This window comes from Mercenaria mercenaria, chromosome 1, assembly GCF_021730395.1.
Source record: "Mercenaria mercenaria strain notata chromosome 1, MADL_Memer_1, whole genome shotgun sequence".
Taxonomy (NCBI): Eukaryota; Metazoa; Mollusca; class Bivalvia; order Venerida; family Veneridae; genus Mercenaria; species Mercenaria mercenaria.
Genome location: NC_069361.1, coordinates 23,060,087 through 23,082,801, shown reverse-complemented (window position 1 = coordinate 23,082,801; position 22,715 = coordinate 23,060,087). Strand labels below are relative to the sequence as shown.

General features: G+C 33.9%; 1 protein-coding gene across 1 annotated transcript; it reads right to left on the bottom strand.

Moving 5' to 3' along the window:
• Positions 1-1,307: 1,307 nt before the first annotated feature.
• LOC123543841 (N-acetylated-alpha-linked acidic dipeptidase 2-like) lies at positions 1,308-20,728 on the bottom strand. The gene is made up of 18 exons (XM_053542165.1): positions 20,585-20,728; positions 17,344-17,608; positions 15,132-15,420; positions 14,315-14,437; positions 13,483-13,666; positions 12,827-12,917; positions 12,359-12,448; positions 12,093-12,178; positions 8,900-9,023; positions 8,464-8,545; positions 7,796-7,859; positions 6,678-6,843; positions 6,268-6,355; positions 3,798-3,887; positions 3,215-3,380; positions 2,968-3,049; positions 2,604-2,696; positions 1,308-1,806 (listed from the first exon to the last, which is right to left on the bottom strand). The coding sequence occupies exons 2-18, from the start codon at positions 17,586-17,588 to the stop codon at positions 1,599-1,601; spliced, it is 2,271 nt and encodes a 756-aa protein (XP_053398140.1). The 5' UTR covers positions 17,589-17,608; positions 20,585-20,728; the 3' UTR covers positions 1,308-1,598.
• Positions 20,729-22,715: the final 1,987 nt, after the last annotated feature.

Sequence of the window (22,715 nt, the reverse complement as noted above, 5' to 3'; positions counted from 1 at the left end):
AGGAACTGGCATTCCCTTTGTATATTTGTCCTTGTTCAACTTTCCCCTTCGGGTCCCCCCCCCCCCTCCCACCCCCGCGGCCCAATTTTGCACTTTACCATTTCCTTCTCCTCCATCTATATTTAGCATAAATTAATATGTACTTGTTGGATGTTTGAAGCAACCCGTCTGCAATATTTTTCCATTACAGCTTATTTTTGTTGTGGGCCTACTATGCAAATGCGTGGCTCTGAGGCTGTGTTTTTGGTGCTCTGTGCTTCCGAGAAATCTACCCTTACCTCTTATCTTTTGATATCATTGATTTAATGATTGACTGGTAAAATGCAAATGATAAACATGTCAATAGTACCCTATATCTGTAAATACTGCCTGCGCCAGACGTAAACTAAAAGAAAAGCCAGCAACAAACTTTAAACAAAAGCAAAATTTAGCTTTTTTGTTCAGTGTTTAAAAGGTGAAGTCGTGTGTAGTTCAGAAACACAGAGTGTGATACAAATGTAATTCCCTTCTTAGATAATAAACGATGGTAAAATGAGAAATACAAATCATTGTTGATACACAACACAGGTCGCCTTGCTTGCAAACCAAATTTTATGTTCGAATCTCGTTTTACGATGTGGATAAGAGGTATGTGAAAGTCTAAAAACATTGTATAAATACACACATGGCAATGTTGCAACATTGCTTATGTAAATTTTCTTATAAAAGATCCTTACAGGCGAGACCGAGAAAACATTTGCAATACAAACAACTGTCTAGCCGATCAGTTTAAAATTCCGAGGTAATTAGTATAATTTTTATCATTTTGTTTGCATGATCAAAGAACATCAAACAGTAATAAAAAAATAATGGGTTTTTAATATATTTTCAAATATGTTCCTTTTTTCGTGATAAAGCAGAATCAATTGCACTCGTTTTGTATTTTGACCTGTTTTTATGAATAAGCAGGCAAATTGTGTACTGGATGACTAGATAAACAGAGACCAAACAGAAAGAAAGTGACACAGGCACATTAGCCACGTGCTGGCCAAGGCAATGTGCTTAGAAGCAGGCAGAGCAACCTATAGACACTTTAAGTCTGAGAATTGTGTATTTTATAATAGATAGATATTTCTACTTCATTTGTTAGAAATTGTGTTTTTGTTACGGACACAAACTAGACAGATACTACACAGTATATTGAATTGTTTACCGAGCTGGTTTACCAGCGCTACGCTACATATCAGTCTCAAATTATTCGAAAAAAGATCTCTGCATATCTTACAAATTGCTCCTAAAATTTCTGTTCATTGAAACAATTATAAACAGAAGATAGGTTAATTTTATTTGAAAAATAAAACAACAAACAACTGCTTAATATAGCTCTTCAAACTCTGTTGAAAAATATTTCGTTTGAAAATATTGCTTACATATCTACAATCAATGTTGCAATAATTTTTTCCTCACTAATACCAGTCTTATTCAGTGACGTGAAATTTTTAACTGACCAAACTGTTTTTGTTATCAAGCAAATGAAACAATGTGCTGATAAGATCATACAATAATCATATGTCATATGTACAGAACATACTTTCATAACCAGTTTACTGATACAGTATTCAATAATCAAACATAAAATTGGAAACATCCTTCAATGTGCCAGCAGCTGATTGAATACTGAAAAGAATTACTGAAAAATGTTTCCTCACATCTTCCCATTGTTTCTCTATGTTATTTCCGACTCGGATTTCAGTCAGTGCATCAGACAATCCAGGAAAACTACTCCCAGAGTAGGTGTCTATTGTGCTCTCGGCGAAGATAATGTGCCTGTATAAGAATAACAGTACATACAACAGTATAATTATACCAAGACTGAAATACCATATAACTGATGTAAAATGAGCAAACGGTTCAAGCTAATTGCAGATTGAGGATAACTAGGTTTAATTCCTGGCTGACAATACTTAATGGAGGACGCAGTTTATTTATTTAGCTTGCTGTGTAAAACACATATACAGTCTTATCTATATCAGTTTATATATGAGCCGTGCCATGAGAAAACCAACATAGTGGGTATGCGACCAGCAAGGATCCAGACCAGCCTGCGCATCCGCGCAGTCTGGTCAGGATCCATGCTGTTCGCTTTCAAAGCCTATTACAATTAGAGAAACCGTTAGCGAACAGCATGGATCCTGACCAGACTGCGCGGATGCGCAGGCTGGTCTGGATCCTTGCTGGTCGCATACCCACTATGTTGGTTTTCTCATGGCACGGCTCATATAAAACAATCATCATTTAAGATAACTAATACATAATTTAAAATAGTTGTTTCACAAGCTTGTATGAAATTTTAAATCAATGATTGTTTATTTCTCTAAATAGTTAGACTGATTCTTAATAGGTGCCTGAAGAAGTGCACAATAGCTCGTGGGCTGTGTACATATGTAAACCCGACAGATATTATTCATTTTAGGGCAAATATTACGTAATCGCGTCAGGCATTCAAGTATTAATTCTATAAATCCAATGCTTCAATTTTTCATGGCCATATGTATTAGGAAACATGGTATAGATTGTGGAAATATAGCTACACATCAACAGTTTCAACTCAGCCTTGTTGTTACCGTTTAAGTCGCCTTCCAGGTAAGCCGGCTGGATCAAGAAAGGCTCTGTCCAGCTGCATCAGCTGATCATTGATACGTCGGACCACGAAAGGACTGTCAATAATGAAGAAGTGTTTGAAACAAGTTTCTAGTTTTCAGAGTAACTAACAATTTACATGTATGTAACATATAAATCATAGCTACTGTATAATAAAAGATAACCTATTGTTTAGATTTTTAACCACTTAACAGTTACAAAAACCCTACGATTGAAAAAGCATACGTTTATTGAAATCGAAATAACAAGAAACATACTTAAGCAGTAGACGTTAGTAAGCTTGTATCAAAGGAGTACTAGAGCAAGACGTGCTCGTTTGTTACCTACTCGTTTAAGTTTGCTGCCTGAATCTGTGCTTTAAAATCCTTTCCGGCTTGTGTAAAATTAGCTACTGCGGCTTGTAGGAGAGCTTCAAAATAAAGCAAGTTCATACAAAAAGTTAGCGAAGGAAATGACATACACGGCTATTTCCTTTACCAGTTTTAAAAGAAAACATTTTGACAGGACGTTAAATTTTAAAGCAATAAATATCAATTGTTACATGTACACCGATACCTAATTCAGTCGCATTTACCTGTATCTAATCCGTTTGCACTCATCTCTTGACCAAAGTTTGCTAAAAGTGTATCAGCCAGATCATTGAGCACAGTAGAGTAATCGGTTATATCAAATGGTACTATAAGACTGTCAGCCAAATCTCGAGCAACTTCTGTCCATATTTGTCCGACGGCCGTATGAAACTTAAAAGTACGTATCAGATATATGTTTTAAGCCTCAAATGTGGTCAATTAAAAATATAATTTATTATTTGTCCGTTAAGAAATGCATATGCCTCAAAGACAATGCTAAGTAATTCTTACTGATATGTATTATGTATATAATTCGGCGTTTCTGCTAACGTAATTGCTTGAAGGGCGTGAGTAGTGATTCACATTGCATTACCTCTCATTAACAGGTGTCTGCTGTTAAAGTTATGGTTCCGTTCTATAAATTCAAAGGAGGTTTTCATTGATTTTATATACACGATTAGTAAAATACTTTAAACGGAGAAAACTGTTTTTAAAGATTGAGAACAAAACCTGTCTCCTATCGAAGATTTTGATAGCATTTGAAATTATTTACTTTAATCATTGTTTTAATAAAAGAAGAAATGTTACCTTAAAACCTTTATCCATGATTTTATTAACCAGATAAAACGTCTCGTAGGCAGAATGATACATTGGGTATGATGATACTTTGAAACGTCTCTGAAATAAAGCATCACTTGCATGGTTCTATTTCTAAAATACTACTCTCTAATACTACTCGTGAAAATTGCCACTTACATGTTACTCTATAATATTTCTTATGATGTGTTATCACTTGCATGTTTTGTTTCTAATACTACACGTGATGGGTTATCACTTGCATGTTTTGTTTCTAGTACAACACGTGATGGGTTATCACTTGCATGTTTTGTTTCTAATACAACACGTGATGGGTTATCACTCGCATGTTTTGTTTCTAATACTACACGTGATGGGTTATCACTCGCATGTTTTGTTTCTAATACAGCACGTGATGGGTTATCACTTGCATGTTTTGTTTCTAATACTACACGTGATGGGTTATAACTCGCATGTTTTGTTTCTAATACAACACGTGATGGGTTATAACTTGCATGTTTTGTTTCTAATACAGCACTAGTACAACACGTGATGGGTTATCACTCGCATGTTTTGTTTCTAATACTACACGTGATGGGTTATCACTCGCATGTTTTGTTTCTAATACAGCACGTGATGGGTTATCACTCGCATGTTTTGTTTCTAATACTACACGTGATGGGTTATAACTCGCATGTTTTGTTTCTAATACAACACGTGATGGGTTATAACTTGCATGTTTTGTTTCTAATACAACACGTGATGGGTTATCACTTGCATGTTTTGTTTCTAATACTACACGTGATGGGTTATAACTTGCATGTTTTGTTTCTAGTACAACACGTGATGGGTTATCACTTGCATGTTTGTTTCTAATACAACACGTGATGGTTATACAACACGTGATGGGTTATCACTTGCATGTTTTGTTTCTAGTACTACACGTGCTGTTTTATCATTTCCATGTTTTCCTTTTTAACGCTACACGGGTTGTGTTATCACTTAAAAGGTCTTCTTTCTGATACTACCCGTGCTGTGTTACCACTCGCATGAACTAATCGTGCAGTGTAATCGCACTTGTTTACATGTTTTTCTTTCTTATACTACACGTGCTGTGTTATCGCTTGCGTGTTCTTTTTTTCTTGTATTACCCATGCTGTGTTATCACTTGCATGTTCTGATTTCTAATACTAGGGCCCTACGTGGCCGAGTGGTTAAGGCCACTTGCCCGTCACCGACATGGGTTTGAAACCCCGCCTGGGATGTACAATTCTTCGTGCTGACGGAAGGTCGTTGTTCTATACAGGAAGGTGCACGCATGCTATCATGCAAAAATTGAAAAGTCTTCATAGACCAGAGAATCGTGTTGGTGTAACTCTAATCCTAGCAAAAAAACTTTCTAGTACTTCTTTTTCTGTATTATTACTTGAGTGCTCCTATTTCTAATACTACACGTGCTATATTATCAATTGTACGATCAACTTTCAGATACTACACGTGCTGTATTATCAATTGCACGCTCAACTTTTTAATACTACACGTGCTGTATTATCAATTGCACGCTCAACTTTTTAATACTACACGTGCTGTATTATCAACTGCACTCTCAACTTTCTAATACTACACGTGCTGTATTATCAATTGCACGCTCAACTTTTTAATACTACACGTGCTGTATTATCAATTGCACGCTCAACTTTTTAATACTACACGTGCTGTATTATCAACTGCACTCTCAACTTTCTAATACTACACGTGCTGTATTATCAATTGCACGCTCAACTTTTTAATACTACACGTGCTGTATTATCAATTGCACGCTCAACTTTCTAATACTACACGTGCTGTATTATCAATTGCACGCTCAACTTTCTAATACTACACGTGCTGTATTATCAACTGGACGCTATACTTTCTAGTACTACACGTGCTGTATTATCAATTGCACGCTCAATTTTCTAATACTACACGTGCTATATTATCAATTGCACGCTCAACTTTCTAATACTACACGTGCTGTATTATCAACTGGACGCTATACTTTCTAGTACTACACGTGCTGTATTATCAATTGCACGCTCAATTTTCTAATACTACACGTGCTGTATTATCAATTGCAAGCTCAACGTTCTAATACTACACGTGCTGTATTATCAACTTGACGCTATACTTTCTAATACTACACGTTTTATATTATCACTTGCATGCTCATTATTCTAATACTTATCGTGCTGTATCTGTTTTTTTTCTATAGTTTTGTATATAATTTATAATAAGAGAATCAATGAAATTGTTTGTTAGAAATAATATAGAATTACAACTGTATAAAATAAGACGAACATATTGCTAGAGAAACAGGTTAAAGGTCGAATCAGTTGGCGAATAAAGAGTTTAGTTAGTAGTGTGAACGCAAGTAAACAAAATCACTATAATAACAGAAAGAGATTATCAATTTTAGGATGTTAGTTACTTAAAATCTTACGTTCCATGTAAATCTTATGTCCATCACTGGGACACCAAGGCGATCCCTAAATGGCGCATAGTCGCTTCCTGCGCCTGGTAAACTTATTCTGAAATGTTAGGACAATTCACGAAATCTATAAGAAGAAGATATAAAGCTTTTTTTTTCACAAATGTATCCATACCAACGTCATACATGGCGGACTGCATTTCTAATAGATATCTAGTAGTTTAACAATTGACACCATTAGACAGTCGCATTCTAGACTTTCTATTTTGGATTTCAATATTGACCATTCACAAAGACAGATAATCGAACAACAATTAAATTGTAAAAGCGCTTTTGATTGGTCATAAAACAATAAACATGATAAAGCGTCGAACAAGTTTTTGACCAAGTTATATAATGTTTACATTTACGATACCACTTACTCGGGTCGTTTAAACTTTGCCGCCGGAGAAGTTTTCATCCATGTATCATAAACGCGTTTTCGCCCTGCTTCGTATTCTGCAACGTTTGGATTCGATACCTTTTTTGTTGCTTTAATTAATGCACTGTACAACATAGGGGTTCCTTCAGCTTCGAGTGAGAAATTTCCTATAAAATTTCAATTTACTATTACTTCTTTAATCATATATTAACACGATATTTTATAAAAAATCAATAAATAATAGGGGGAAAAAACAACAAGAGATAAATGTATAAAGGTGATACATCATTTCACTAAGAGCTTTGTTTGAAAAAATGACAATGGTAATTAATCGTACTCACTGTATCCTTTTATGTACAATCTGACATAACAAGTCTTTTAAGTTCCAAAAGGGAATTTCCTTTCAAAATGAAAGACCGAAATAATTATAGTACTTCTTTGTAAACTTACATCATGACCCGAATGATCGTTGGAAGTTTCGATCCACTGAATAAAAAGTGTTCAGAAATATTGAGGGAAGTATAAATTTTGATACATTTTCAAAAAGCAAAAAGTAAAATGATTTTGTCAAAAACAAAATCGAGTGTTATTGGACCTCCTAAATGAAATTGTCTTCATTATCCAAATTAAGTACCAGTGCTACTTTTCAACTGGTTTCAGAGATATATTAAATAAAACAACACTTTTTCTATATTTTCAGAGTTCAAACGGTGAATAATTCTTTTTTTGGGACTTGATATGTAAACCTGCATTATGATGCAGATGATTTTTTCATGGTGAAAATCATATAAATGAAAATTTGCAGCAGAAATATTGATCGAAATGTCGATTCTTGGACATTTTTCATATTACAAAAGGGAAAGAATTTTGTAAAAAATAAGCCATAGTTGTTAAACATGAAATGTGAACTTGAAATTATTTCTGTATGGGTTTAAAGATAATCAAGGAAAACCCTGCTTAGCGGCATGGGACGGGAAAAATGATACATATATAGCTCTTTCACGGATGTTTCTACCTTATTACAGTTTATGTTATGGAGAAGTATGTCATATGTTTTTTTTTTTTGTTTTAGAGCTTCAGTAAATACAGTATGCAATAATAAGACAATTTTGGACATACCTTCTACGGCAATATCAACATTTAAGTAGCCAACAGCCCTTGCACCGAGACTTTTTGTATAATGCTGAAAGAAAATGAATGTTTGGTACAAACTAAACTTTTGTAATTCAACATTACTTTCGGGAAATGATCACAGCATGTGAATGATGTCTTTCACAAACAGAACATTACACCGTACAGTATTTAATTTAAAACTTATTTAAATCTGGTATAATAATAATAATAATAAATAATAATAATAATAATTTCAGTGGCGTAAGAGCGAACTCATAGTTGGGGTGGGGGAGACAATATGGGGACCGGCCAACTATCCCTTAATAAGATTTTCCTTGAAACCAAGGAAAATAGACACAAAAAAAGAAACTTAACAAAAAATAAAAGACATCGTATCAAATCCATATCAGTACACCTAAATGCTCTCCCTAATTGACTTTTTACCTTTATCTAACCTTTTCTGAGAAAAATAAATTTTAGGGGTCAAATGTTTGGGAAGGGCCTAACCATTATGCTGCCCCCACTCACAAAATTAGGAGGGGTGACCCCCACTGCACACACCCCCTTCTCCTAATCTAAACGTATCCATTTTGTATTTAAACTTCTTTTGAAATGTATGTTATAACAATTCGTTAGTATTAAATCACAATACGAGTTTAAAATGCGTGACCTACCTCCACCCATTCTGTAGATCCTATGAGCCCGTATTCCTCCGCTCCCCAGCTGCAGAATACGATCGATCGACGTGGTCGCCATCTTCCTGTATTGACACAGAAAGTATTATAGAGAGATTATTTCCTACAGAGAATTTGAATGTTTGAATTTTTAAAACATATATATCGGAGTAATATCTATAAATTGTATATTATATGTATTGAGTAAAGCCTGAATATAATATTAAAATAATGATAGTCTTAGTGTGTTGATTCTCCAAATACATTTCTTGATTGGAACATACTTCAAATGTACCTTTATTTCGCAAGATAGGCATGCCAAATACAGAAAGTGAATGTCATATGGATCATTAGGCAGATACGTTTGAAAGAAAGTGCCGGCTACAAAATTATTGAATGAATACATCATTCGTATTGATTACGAGTAAATCAAAGCTTTCCTGATTTGACGAGTTCACCCATAGCCCTGGCAATTTCCATCATAACAGCTGTTCCACTGGATGGATCGAGGCCTCCGAATACCCACGCATCTCTATGATTACCAAGTAGTACGTATCGATCTAAAATTTTAAAACAACACATATCAGGCACATATGCACTTCGTAAGGGTTGAAAAGTTGGCCCTAGTCCAGTCTCTAAAACATTTTCCACACCATGCACATTATTATTACTGCATTAAGGGGACGCAGACTTTGAAATTAGAAAAAAGTGGGTGGGTATGATAAAATTTATCTGCAAAAAAGTACAAAGTTTTAGTACATGAAATGGATACTGTTTCCACTGTTATTAGTACACAAAGGAATGCTCACTAAAATAAAGATGAAAAACTCAAATAAGAAAGTTATTTTTGAATTACATACGACTTAGTGTACATTCAAAAAAGTCAACAATTTATAATTTCTTCTGTGAAAGTAATAGCACTTTACCTTGTTCAAACATTTATCAGTATCCTACAGATTCTAATTTAAAGAAAAATTGTGAAACAGATTCATTATCTTTATTTTCATTTTGCATATGTAAGCTAAAACACAGTATATAGTTTGTTTACAAAGTAGTGCATATGAAAAGATATAATGGTGGTCAAAATATGCCACATTCCAAAACTAAAAGAGTATATTCACATAAAACATTTATTATTACAAAAGTCGAGTTGCTTGCAATAAGGGCCTAGAAATGATTCCATTATTAATTTTCAATTTGGTATTCACAAATGCAATGCACTTAAATATCAAAACACATTCAACAAACTTTTGAAAATGTATTTTCTTAAAAATAAGGTATGAAATTTGGTTGAGAGGTTGAATCAATGGAATATGTGCAAAATAACTTTCAAATCTCATTTACAAAACTTACTAATACACAGCAGGAATGTCAATGATCAAAACTCGACAAAAACACAATTATCCTCACTTTTATGCCATTTATAATGTGTCCTTGAATTCTCCATCATACATTTCATAACTCTTTTTCCGCGAGTTGCACGAGACAGCTGTCATTCACATCAAAAATCGGGGTCAGACAAGTTGTAAATGCAATACCATCTAAACGTAATTAATTGATAATGCAGTTCAAGAAAAAAAAAACTTGATCTCAAAACGTAAGTATAATTTTGTAATAACAACTACACTTACAATGATCTGAGTACAGTCGGTTTATATGTGACTTTATTAATTCATTTTGTATTTTGTTATCGTTGTCAGAAAGTATAACGGAAGTGCCTCACAACTGAAAGCAGAAATGACTTCGATTCGGAAAATAGCCCACTGTAAGTAATATTTTTTTGATAACGGTCCATAGAAATTAATAGGGGATGAAAATCCCCGAGACGGTAACGTCCGTATATAGTTATTCGTTTTTGTTGTCTGCATATACTGCGGCAATTTTTCGATGTTTTCCGGTTCCGGTTTATGTACAAAACGCAGACTGGTTGTCTGCAAGAACATCCAAGCACCCCGAATCAGTCACAGAAATTCGTAAACCGCGCCAACGTGATTCTTTTTACTTCTTTTATGTAATGAAAACTGTACTTGTAATTGAAAAACACTTTTAAAACAGTTAGGAAGTGTAAAGGCTGTCAAGTTTCTGCGTGGAGTGCAAACAATAAAATCCTAAAGCCATTGCCAAAACGCGGTGCATAACGTCACCGTCGCGGCTTTCCGTAAATTTTGCAAAGCATGATATTCGCTATAAGAGGTATAATGACACTAAATGTAAACTGATTAGCGCGAAGTTTTATTTCTTTTGAGTGTTGAACATTTCTTCATAAGTAGTGTTGGATGTACTTTCACAAAGGCCTCTGTCTTCTTATTACATTCATAGTACTACATCCTTATCCACAAAGTACTGAATATTACAGGTGTCCATGAGTGTTATATCAATATAGGAATATGTTTTTTATCTTCCCACCATCAATTTCTTAGTAATTAAATATGCACCCCTTCCTTATTTCTGCATGAACTGTGAAAGTAGCAATATGCGTCCCCTTAAATATGTTTACTATCATGGTGCAGAGTGTCACAAGTTAGTTTTATTACATGACTCCATATAAAAATAACCAGTCCGTAATGTGTGTGTTATGCCCGGCCTATATTCAACGCATGGCTAATATGTAAATATTCTGAAAATGAAGCTGTGAACATTAATTTATGATGTCATGACCGTAACGCTATTCAATAAATGTTAAATATGACTACATACAAAGAATTATTAAATGACGTTTGACTAAATTTAAACATATTTATTACAATGACATTTCAAAAAAAAAGTAAAACACAAAGTTCTTCTCCCTGTTGACCTGAAATTTGATTATGTTTTCTTTATGACACGAGATATGATGTCCCTAAAATGATGCGTAAATCAACTGGAAAAACCGCCATTGGAGTAGGTGAATTTCATATACTATATTAGGATGAAAACAAGTTGCTATGTACTGTGATCAATATCCGGTATTATTTTATGTCTAATTAAAATATATCATCCACCTGGTAAAATGCATATCTTGTTATTTAGTATATTTTTACAAGCAAAGCAGTACAAAGCAAATACCTAAGGGAAAAGGCCAAACTGACTAAGCCGCTTTACCCGGTTGAATATATTGTGCTTTAAGTAGAGATGAAATCTTGTTACAAATCCCTTTTTAAAATGCATATTATGTTATAATTAAGTAAAATTCTAGTTAATCAAACATTCAAACTGTCCTATGATAATGCCTTTTGCGTTATAATTAATAACTCTGGCCTCGCCTCACTAATACATGTACATAGAATAAAATATTTAACTTAGTTGATATATATCTCATGAAAATACATTATGTTCATTTTATCTGTCTTGAAGTACCAATGATAAGGGTCTGACAAAACTCATTAGTTAAGTATTAAATTATTGATTCTATGTCTCATGCTTGTGGCGATATCAGTTATAGCCTACGAAAAAATGAGTTGTCAAAAATCCATTTTTAAGACGATTCTTGTGAAACTTTGTGAAACAGTCGTCGTGTTACATCACCAGTTGAATAGTCCCTGTTATAAGTAGTGATATTTCTGCTACAAAACTGGTTGAGTATTTCCGGTTGTGCTACAGGTAGTGATATACTGACTACATTACCTGGTTATGTTGTAACTAACATTTACCTGGTTCAATTTCCCCTTTAATAATGCCTATAGTGTTATAAGTAGTGACATTTTGGTTACTAGTTGACACCTTGATGTGGGCTTTCCTGGAATGTACATGATATTCAGTAAGTTGTAGTAGTAGTACAATATTTTACATTTCATCAAAACTTCTACACTTCAGACAGCATAACCTACATCAATTGTTTTTAATGAAAGTATGTAAAATATAATTTGATAAGTAAATACGGATGCTAAATACTTATAAGAACTTTATATATATCTACCATCCAGATGTTTGAAAACTATTTCCAAATCTGTATGTTACATTCATTCCACCTCGCCAATTTTCTGGAACCATCTCGCCACCGAGTTTCCTATAGATGTTGAACAAAGATTAAGGATGAATTAAACAATGCAGAAGGGAAGGGCAAGTGGGAGTCTTAACTAATCTATATAAGAATTTTCACTAAAGCATTATCTCTAGTCTAATTTAAGATTTACATATTGTTATGTTAAAGAGAAAACTGTAATTGAGTTTTAAAATATGTTTTCATAAAAGAGCTAAGAATGTCATAATCATAATTAACACTATACCTAACATGCTATCTATCTGAAAGCCTGTGTAATGTTTTGCCATTTTGAATTGTCTTTGTGTATACATTTAGTTATTTATCGGAATGCATTATTTTGATTTATACACGACTCAAATGCCAATTAATGATAATCGCTTGTGTCTATGTAAATGTGTATACCTCATCAAATTTATAGCAATGCCATATCCGATAGGGTGGCAAGGTATGCTGGGTAAGTAGTTCTGGGGATCTAACTCACGGTAGGCTGTCTCTGAAACAGGTTGAGAAAATATAAAAAGAATTTATTTTATGTTTTTCGGTGGTTTATCGAAATATAACGGTAAATTATATCCTGATAAACTCACTGGCCACTCAGTGAAAATTATCAAATCTGATACCCGGATTAACGTCAAAAAGTTTACCGAGCGTACTGAAAGCCGGAAACAATATGACGATGACGTCGTTAAAATGACGTCATCTTTGCGATGCTTCCTGATAAAATTTCCCGCAAATTTCGACATTTTATTGAAATAAACACAACAAAAGTAGAGTTTTAGACATAAAATAAACAGAAAAATTGTTGGTATCAATGTAATATCACGGTAATTTCACTCGTGAACACCAAAAGTTGTTATTTTCACTCGTGGCTGCGCCACTCGTGAAAATATCACTTTTGGTGCCCACTCGGTGAAATTATAACGTGATATTACACCGAAACCAACAATTATCCTCTATTTATATGTTTATTTATTAGAGACAATGAATGACAATATTAAAACAGATGCGGTAATAGAGACCCATCCATACATTTTAATCTTATATATGGAGTAAATTACCAATGGCAGGATAGTCGGCTGTCAAAGGATCTCCATCGCCAATGTACACTGTTCCTCGCTGTGTTCCAGATGGTGGTAGCCACCAATCGTGTGGGTAAACATTTGTAATATCACCATCTGTTACGTCTTCCGGGTCAGAAAACAGAATAACTCCAATAGCACCTCTCAGTTCCGCAAGGTGCACCTTTATGAATGTAAGTATATACAATCAAACTGGAAGTATAAGCTTCAGTGAAAACTTCTAAGAATTCCATTCTGAAACATTCAAGTCTACAGTCATATCAAGCATACAATATTTTGTACGGAGGTACATTTTTGCATCAGTATTGATCATTAGCAAATACAATGTTTATGCATGAACAAAGCTCCTTTGTATGTAGCGTTTACATGGTTCTTCGTGAAGACTTTCACTATTCTATTTTATGATAAACTTAAATGAAAGCTAAGCATGGTAGTACTGTGAAAATTCTGTGATAGAAAAACAATAGAAAAGAAAAAAAAATACGAAAATATGTTGTCTACATTTTTAATCAGCTCAAGTCTTCCAAACATCATTTTAATATAAAAGTGAAGGTTTACGGACGTTTGGCGTTATCTACTTAAAACAGCAATAAATATAAAATGCATATTTACTGAATTATGTCATGTAATTTCGTTTGAGGTATGTTATACTGGAGAGTATAAAAGTAAATCTAAATATTACTAATGCAATAGGGAAATACTTCAAAAGCCTGTCTAAACTGAAAACAAATGAAATTTTTGCATTGTATGTTGGTAAATACCGCGGTGATATATGCAAAACCAAAGGTAAGAGACAAGGAAAGTCTATAACCTTATCTCCCCTGAAAATTTTCCCGTATCTAGCAAACGCTATTTTCCCACTGATGTTGATGGTCTTGTTCTCCAGATATTCGTAATCTTCAACTCTTCCGTAATTGACATACACTAAATCACCCTGTTGCATAGAAAAACAAATTCACTCTTTCTGTTTTCAATTAGTACAGGACTAGGTGACCAAACATTAGATAACACAACATTGTTTTGTATCCTGGCATACTCTTACTTTTATCAACATATAAACAACATGAATTTAGGGCAATATCAATAAGATACATATTTCCAAATAGTTCAGACCCTGTGTTCTATTCACAGGAGATAACTCCTGAGGCTATTCAAATATTGTATAATTATGTCCCTTTTCTTCTTAAAACATACGTAGATAATCAGAGTCAGAATATAAACTTACTTAAGAGGAAATTCAATGCTTATGAAAACTTAAAAATCATTATCTAGTCGATCGACAGACAAATTGTTTACAATGTCAACATTGTTGTTTTCCTAGATTAAAACAAGAAAATGGTGGTTTGATACTTGAAACCTTTATAGTGTCTATAGTACAACCTCTGTAAAGCAATGCCAATTGGAAGACCGAACCCTTGTTGTTCTACAAAGTAGAGGTTCCTATTCAAGTACGGGTTTTATAAAAGAAAATATGTACACTTGTCGGGACGACGTGTGTTCTCCTAAGTTTATGTATCTATCGAAGCAATTTTTCTGGTACATGCTTATAAATGCCTACCCTTCACAGATCACGTGTGATTAAAATGTTTAAAAATACTAGTATACTTGTATAACAATATGATACTTGCATATATATCTCCTGGAGCAGAGTATGCATTAAATGGTGGAACAACACCGGTGACGTTTTCTTCTGGTGTTAACACCGGTTCTCTCAGGTCTGACTTATATTTCGTCTGATTCCTTTCGTCTAATAACTCTACGTAGTTCAGATCGCTCATATTTGGATACGACAAAAGAACGCGATAAGGAGTCATTGTCACATGATCGAGACCGGCATTTTCCCAGTGCTGTTTGATTTCCCGGGCTAGCTTGTGATTCTGCTCTGTCCCCGCCAAGTGTGGCAACGCTGTCAGCATTCTGCAACAAAAGAAAATGAGCCGCGCCATGAGAAAACCAACATAATGCATTTGCGACCAGCATGGATTCAGACCAGCCTGCGCCTGGCTAGGATCCATGCTGTTCGCTTTCAAAGCATATTGCAATTATTAGAGAATCCGTCAGCGAACAGCATGCTGGTCGCAAATGCACTATGTTGGTTTTCTCATGGCGCAGCTCTTTATTTATTATTATCACTCTTTCAGGTGATTTACATTTAAGAGTTTTGTGGCTAGGTGATCTATACAACATGAAATGTTTTATGGTAGGTCTACATGTTTGAAACAAATATTGTTTTAGAACGCACAATTCTTTTAAACCATATTTCTTCAAAGCGCCTTTGTATCCCAACGAAAGTCGACCGTCGTGTGCTTAAAGTTTTTGTTAGACGGATTTGAAATTACTGGTCCTCCACCCAGTTACCGCAGTGGGCTTTTATTGGAAAATGTTACTTCAGGTGACATTTTCGAGCATAGAAAAAATTCCACAATTTAGAATTTGATTCAACTATCCATGGTTTTTTGAGTTCCTATTTTCAATTTAATTACAATGGTCAAATAAAATGTATAGGTCAATGTGCTTAAACTTTCGCAAATCGCCAAATATCATTTGGAATCCTTTCATTGCTGATACTTCTTTTGTTATTATTTTGAATTGTTTTACAATATTTACATTCACTACGCATTTTGTAAAGAAAGGAAACAAGATCTGTGCACCCGGGATTTTGACTACGTTCATAACATATGAACAAAATAGTGCCGATCAAGAAAAATTCAAATTTATAGAATAAAAGATAATCGCTAAAACGCCTTTTCCTCACAGTAAAGACTAAAAAAGAATTGACGCGACTATGCAAGTTTTCGTTGCATTTAGGGATATTTTGAAAAGTAATCAGGAACTGTATTTTTCATCCAAGTCAAACTGCAACTTAACGTGGGTGGGCCGTTTTGGTTGTTCTATCTGTTTTTTGTTAAGATCGGTTGTCAAATATTTCTTACGATTATCTTATATTTTTGGGAAGAAACTCTGTAGTAAGCGACTTGGAAATGTATAATATTATATATTTACATCGCCCTATTCTTTTTCATTGAAAATTATGACGTTCATTTCGTATGAACAGCAAAAGGAAAGGCGCGAAATTTACGTCATTGCTGCTTAGTGATAACCGACCGCTGTTTTGACGACGTCCGCGTATAGTCAGGGAGAACGCTCCTTAGATGACGTCGCAGTTATTCCGTGTGTTGAACAGAATGGCCGGGAAGCTGATTTTAATGCCACAAAATATGTGCAATTTATAATATTATCTTGTTTACAAATGGAAAGGAAATAGCGCGATTCATTGATTTGCCGATCCTATTCTGTCGTTCATTTCGCATGAACACCGAAAAAAATCATTTCATTTCTTAAGTAACAATTAAATATTATTTTTGTGTGTTTATACTGGACTTTTGGCAAATCTTCTAAAGTTTACAAGAAGTCCCAATACGGTTTATACCAGTATATAGATGCACAAAAATTACATTTAATCCGTAAATGAATTAAATCTATTGTCAAAATTTTAAACCTTTAAAAAGACAGCAATGTTCACTACAGCCTCATACACATGATATGATAGATTCCAATTAATCTTTACGTTCCTATATAATATAAAGGCTATCAGACATAATGCTTTGTCTCCGGATCTATGACGTTACAACGTCACTTCCGGTAAATCAAATAAAAGCGCAATATTACTTTCTTTAAAAGTATATAGTTTTCAAACTAGTCCAGTTTTAGTCCAGTTGAAACGGACATCTTTCATGAACATTTAAACAAAATCAAAGACTTTCATCTTATAACACAAAAGAAAATAACACCTTAAAGCAGAGAGTGTTTAAGAAATTGAAATATATTTATAAATTTTACCTCAGATTTTCGCGAATATTGTTTGTATTGATGCTACCCATTAATTCGTCTCCTATCAATGGATCTCCATCTTTTATTAGATTCTCAGAAACACCTTGCAGGTATAAGCCTTGTTTTTCTTCTGGTTCTTCATCAGGGCATGTTGCGAAACGACCAATCAAAATCCCTACCACAAACGCAGTTAATGAGCCGACACCTATACTTATATATAAAACACGTGTGTCACATCTCCTGTTGGAACCCATTACTCGTCTTTTCTCAGTCCCTGTAGAGCAAATACAAGAAATATTGGTAAAATAGATGAACGCTCCCTAAAGTATGAGCACTGCATTTTAACAGCACAAAAGTGTAACCTATTGACTGGGTTCATACCTTCTTTGAGTAGAGAAGCTTCCGAAGACGTTTCTCAAATCTCCAGCAAGTAATTGTTTAGAGAAACCAAGCGCAAGGTATGTGCATCTCCTCTTATGAGTTAAGCTTCCTATGAGGTTTCGCAAACAGGATGGCGCTATAGTTTGCCAAAGTTCAATATTTAAAAGATTCAATTGAAAACTAAAATGAAAATAATATACACATAAGTTTGTTTTTTTCTGTGGAATACTTAGGACAAGAAATCGTACTAAAGTTTACTAATGTTGAATAATCAAAGAGAAGTAACTCAGTGCAAAATAATCTCACCAAGAGATGAAGATAATATGCGCATCTCCTTTCGATAGTTAAGCTTCCTGTGATTTTTCCAGCCAAAAGTTATTGAGGAATACCCCGGACAAGAAATGTTGCTATAGTGAAATAATTTGGAATAATCAAAAGCCAATAGCACAGTAAATAATCACCTGACTGGAACAAGAAGGTAATATTTCAATCTCCTGATAAGAGTTAAGCGTGCTGCAAAGTTTTGCTGAATTCAAGCAAGTGGTTGCTGTTGAATACCCTGGATAAGGAAAGATGCACTGGTCTACAAATGCTGATGATCAAAGGGCAATAACTCTGCAAAAAATAATTTAACCGACCGGAAAACAAAGAAAAACAAAAACAATATGCACGTGAAGCTTCCGGTAAGATTTCGCTCATTTGCAGCCAGTGGTTGCTGAAAAATACAACGTACGGGAATTGCGGAACGGACGGACGGAGGGAGGAAGGACGAGCGAAAGGGTGAAGCGGCGACATATATCATCAGTTTCGCCTTTGGGGAAAATAAAAAGACAAAATAGCGAATAGACACCTCATATCAGAAATATCAAACACAAAGCTGTAAATTCACCATTACATGTATATTATATATTAAGCTGTTCATTTCATTCTTAAATTCTTAACTGCTATTTTAGAAAATATACATTTTATCACTGATAGTATCTTTTTATAATTCAAACTTTGAAGGAAGTTTATAAAACTTATACATCTATGGACGGTTTTTAAGAATACTATACAGAAATAATACACATCCATTCTACTTTGAATTATATTCCAAATCTCTTTCTCAGTGCAAAAATTACAGTTAAAAAGTTTTGTTTAAGATATGATAAAAGTATACTAGTTGGGAACCAGTATCCGGACACATTTTCAAATTTCGGCTCCATTATTTCCTCAAAAATTATTTGACATACATTTGTATATGAAGCCCACACTGCACAAACTTCAGCTCCTTGCGAATCCGATGTGGTAATCAGCATTGCGTTGTGACGTAAAATATGGGTTTCGTGGGGCTTCAAATGGGATCACAAAATGAAGTTACTTTCCCTGTGAGCTAAACCAGTAACCGGACAATTATTTTGACGATGCTTTGCTGTTATTTTGATATTGAAATAAGTAATTAAAGTATCTTTACGCATTTCTTTATCAGTAATATCACGAAAATTGCACATGAAGGATAATCCGACTTTGACCAGCAGCTACGAAAGCAAACATAGGCTTACTTAAAAGAACTCGAATTTTGTCTAACACGAATTCTTAATAATATCGATACATATAGAATGAAATGAGTGCAAAAATTGACAGCCCTGCATTTCATGTAACTATTACATTGAACTTAAAAGAGGCACATGTTATCAGTAGACAATCAATTTGTAGTTTAAATAGTTCATCCCCTTTTGATACCTCGACAAGTGTAAACTGTGCGCATGCGCAATGCTATCTTCAGGCCCCGTTAAGACAGAAAGTTGTTTTGTAAACACAGGTGAGGTATCATCATAAAACCTAACATTATACAGCCTTATAATATAGTGGTTTGTTGTAGACATGAAGAGCAAACATCGAAATGATTTAGATGAAACACTTCCGTGAATAACGCTGAAATAAAACGCTTAATTATTACATGTATCCGGAAACCGGTCCTGTCCAGCTACTGGTTGCCAACCATTCATAAATTTGGCCTTAAACGAAAATCCATTACTCTGAAAGTCTTTCATACAAGATACGAGATAAATCTTATAATGGTATTCTCTTTGAAAGTATAGTATTTATCTTTTCGTAATAATACACTGGATTTTCATGCATGATTTGATCCTTTGATGAAAGCCAATGAACTTTTACGGCTTTGTGCATCTAATAAATTCAAGTTGACAATTAAAATAAAACAACCACCCTCTAAATTCTAGGTTCGACTGAAACAGCTTTAGATAGTGTACAGTTAATTTCACTATCAAAATAAATTGATTCATATAATCCCAAGATTTACGAAAATACTCTAAAACATAGCTGCCATTTTAAAATAAAAACTAAATACACTGCGTATAATAAATGGCTACCGAAACGTAGACAGTTCGGCAATATTAAAATGGCAATCTGCTCCGTTATTTGATATGCAAGAATAGCAATAATACACATTTTTTTCGTGAATTTATATCTTCAGATGCCAATGGACTGTCCTGAAATCCTTGCTCTGCGGGCTCGGGTTTCTACACAGTCTTTGTGCTTCTGTAGATGTATTAACTCTCAAACAATAGCTGATTTCGAAATCCATGTTTCTGATTACTTTTGTACTTGACAACAAAAATCGTCGTTGCAATTGTATTTGTAATGTAAAAAAGGTGATAACTAATATACGATATTGCATAACTTTTGTAGAAATAACCAATGCTGTGAAGTTAAGCCTCTCAGAAATTGTGGTGTGCAGTACTTCTTCGAAATATCACAGGGTTACAATGAAAAGTAAACGTAGTTGAATGGTAAGAAAACTACTATAGTCTTTTAATATATACATGTAGCAATAAGAAAATTATTAATCTTGTGGAAATCAACTTACCGAAAATTCACAAATTTCGACACTTTGTTAACATCCAAGTTAATATGCAGTGTATATCTGTCCTATCTGAAATTGTACTAGGTCATTCAATTTACAATATAGTAAGATTGTGAAGTGACGTAGGTATGCGCATCGCAGATTGAAATTTTGATTCACTTCAGCTTAATATATGGCACAAGTTTATCTCAATATTCATGCAATAAAATCAAGCATGTGTTTGTTACGGGATTAATGCAAACATAGTAGTTTGAAATTACTCTTGACTACATCTTAAGATTCAAGATATTATTTGCTTAGATCAAGAATAACTGTTTGTTTTTTTTAATCAAATTCATCTCTACTGAATTGGGTTGAATATTGTTTTAAATCTAAAAATATTAAACAAATTTCTCCATCCATGCCAACGATGTAAACAGGGGGTAATCTCAAATAGGCGAAAACTAATTAAATTAAGTATAACTTTTCATATGTTTTCGTCTGGTATTTTGGTGGAGCGAAGATAGTTTATGAAAAAGATTAGATCTTTCAATTTATGGATAGCCGTTTACGACATAATATAATGGGAAATCAATTGGTGTTCTCTAACCTTTATAAGGGCAAAACATGTCATCACAGGCAATGATAATGGTCACAAATCTTTTGCAAATGATGACAATATACGTTTTAATGGAAAAAGTAGCGTGGTATTTGAATACTTTTTTTTTTATCTTTGACTTCTTTTTGACAGGTGTGTCTATTTTAATTTGAATTCTTATCTCTGTAAAGTTTGAAAATAATCACAACTTATAGACTATATTTCTGTTACGCAATGAATCATGTATCCGCTTTAAAGCAAAATTCATTGCAGATAACTTAAGCTTTTGCAAAAAATGATCTGAATCTGGTGGCATGTAAAGCCGCAGGGGCTGATCTTAGTAAACAGTCCATATCTTTCATAAAACTGAACATTTCTTGATGAAACTTTGTGTTGGATCATGTTTGACAATGGAAAAGTGTTATAAGGAACATTCATCTATTAGTCAGAAAACACCAATTCAAAAAATGTACAGGGAACTTACTGTGAATAAGTGTGTAAACTTGGGAATAAGGTAATATTTGTCCATTCTGATTGTTCAGTCATGTAAACGCATCCAAGAAGTGATTAATGTTTACAAAATTGAATTTTACTGCATTTTCAGTATTATTATATTTATATATATATATATATATATATATATATATATATGTATTAATTTTGAGAACATTTGCTACATTTTATTTGTAATATCAAACAAATTTCTCAAGCTATGCCAGTGATGTCAACAGGGGGTCATTTTCTGTATGATTTAGTAAGATCAAGAAATCGAATTCATCATCGTGACCGAAGAAAAGGGATTCCTCCCGAAGTGCTTGCAGCAGACTTGAGTGAACTTTGGTTGCATAATTATAATATTCAATTAGCTGTCTCTTACATAATGACTGTATTAAAGCTGATTCCTTTTTATGACGGTACTTCCTTTGCATGTGTCGTTGATCTTGGCCTTATTAATTCCTACTTGTAACGCAAAGGATGACTTTTAATTAACTGAGCATATGGGATATTTATGTATGCTGAAGGTGCTCCCTTTAAAAATGTCATAGGATCATGCATGATGTCTTGATTTAATTCTCCTTTCAATGGAATTTCTTTAACCTTTATTAATCTGTATTCTGTAGTTTGTCTTGTTTGTTGTAGTGTCAGCTGTTCTTCGTTTTGTTGATCTTCAGACATTGACCTTCTACATGTAGTTGCTGGTGGTATTGTTGTTGATCTTCTGGTTGATGTTTGTCTTGTTGTTTTTTTTGTTGGTCTTATTGTTATTGTAGTTCGTTTTGTTGTTGATCTTTTAATAATAGTGCTTCCTCCTTTAATTGTCTTAATTCTTCTTTTAACTGAAACTGTTGTTTAAGTAAATCTTGTTTTGACTGTTGTTGTTGCTGTTGTTGCGTAGTTTGCTGTTCTTGTATTTCTGTTTCCTTCTCCATTTGCTGTGTTTGTATTGAATTATGTCATTCAATAGTGCTTCAATTTAAGGCAGATTGTCCGTCCATGTAGGACTTAATGACTCTGTCAGTGTATTTGTAACACTAGGGATATCTGTGCATGTAGTTG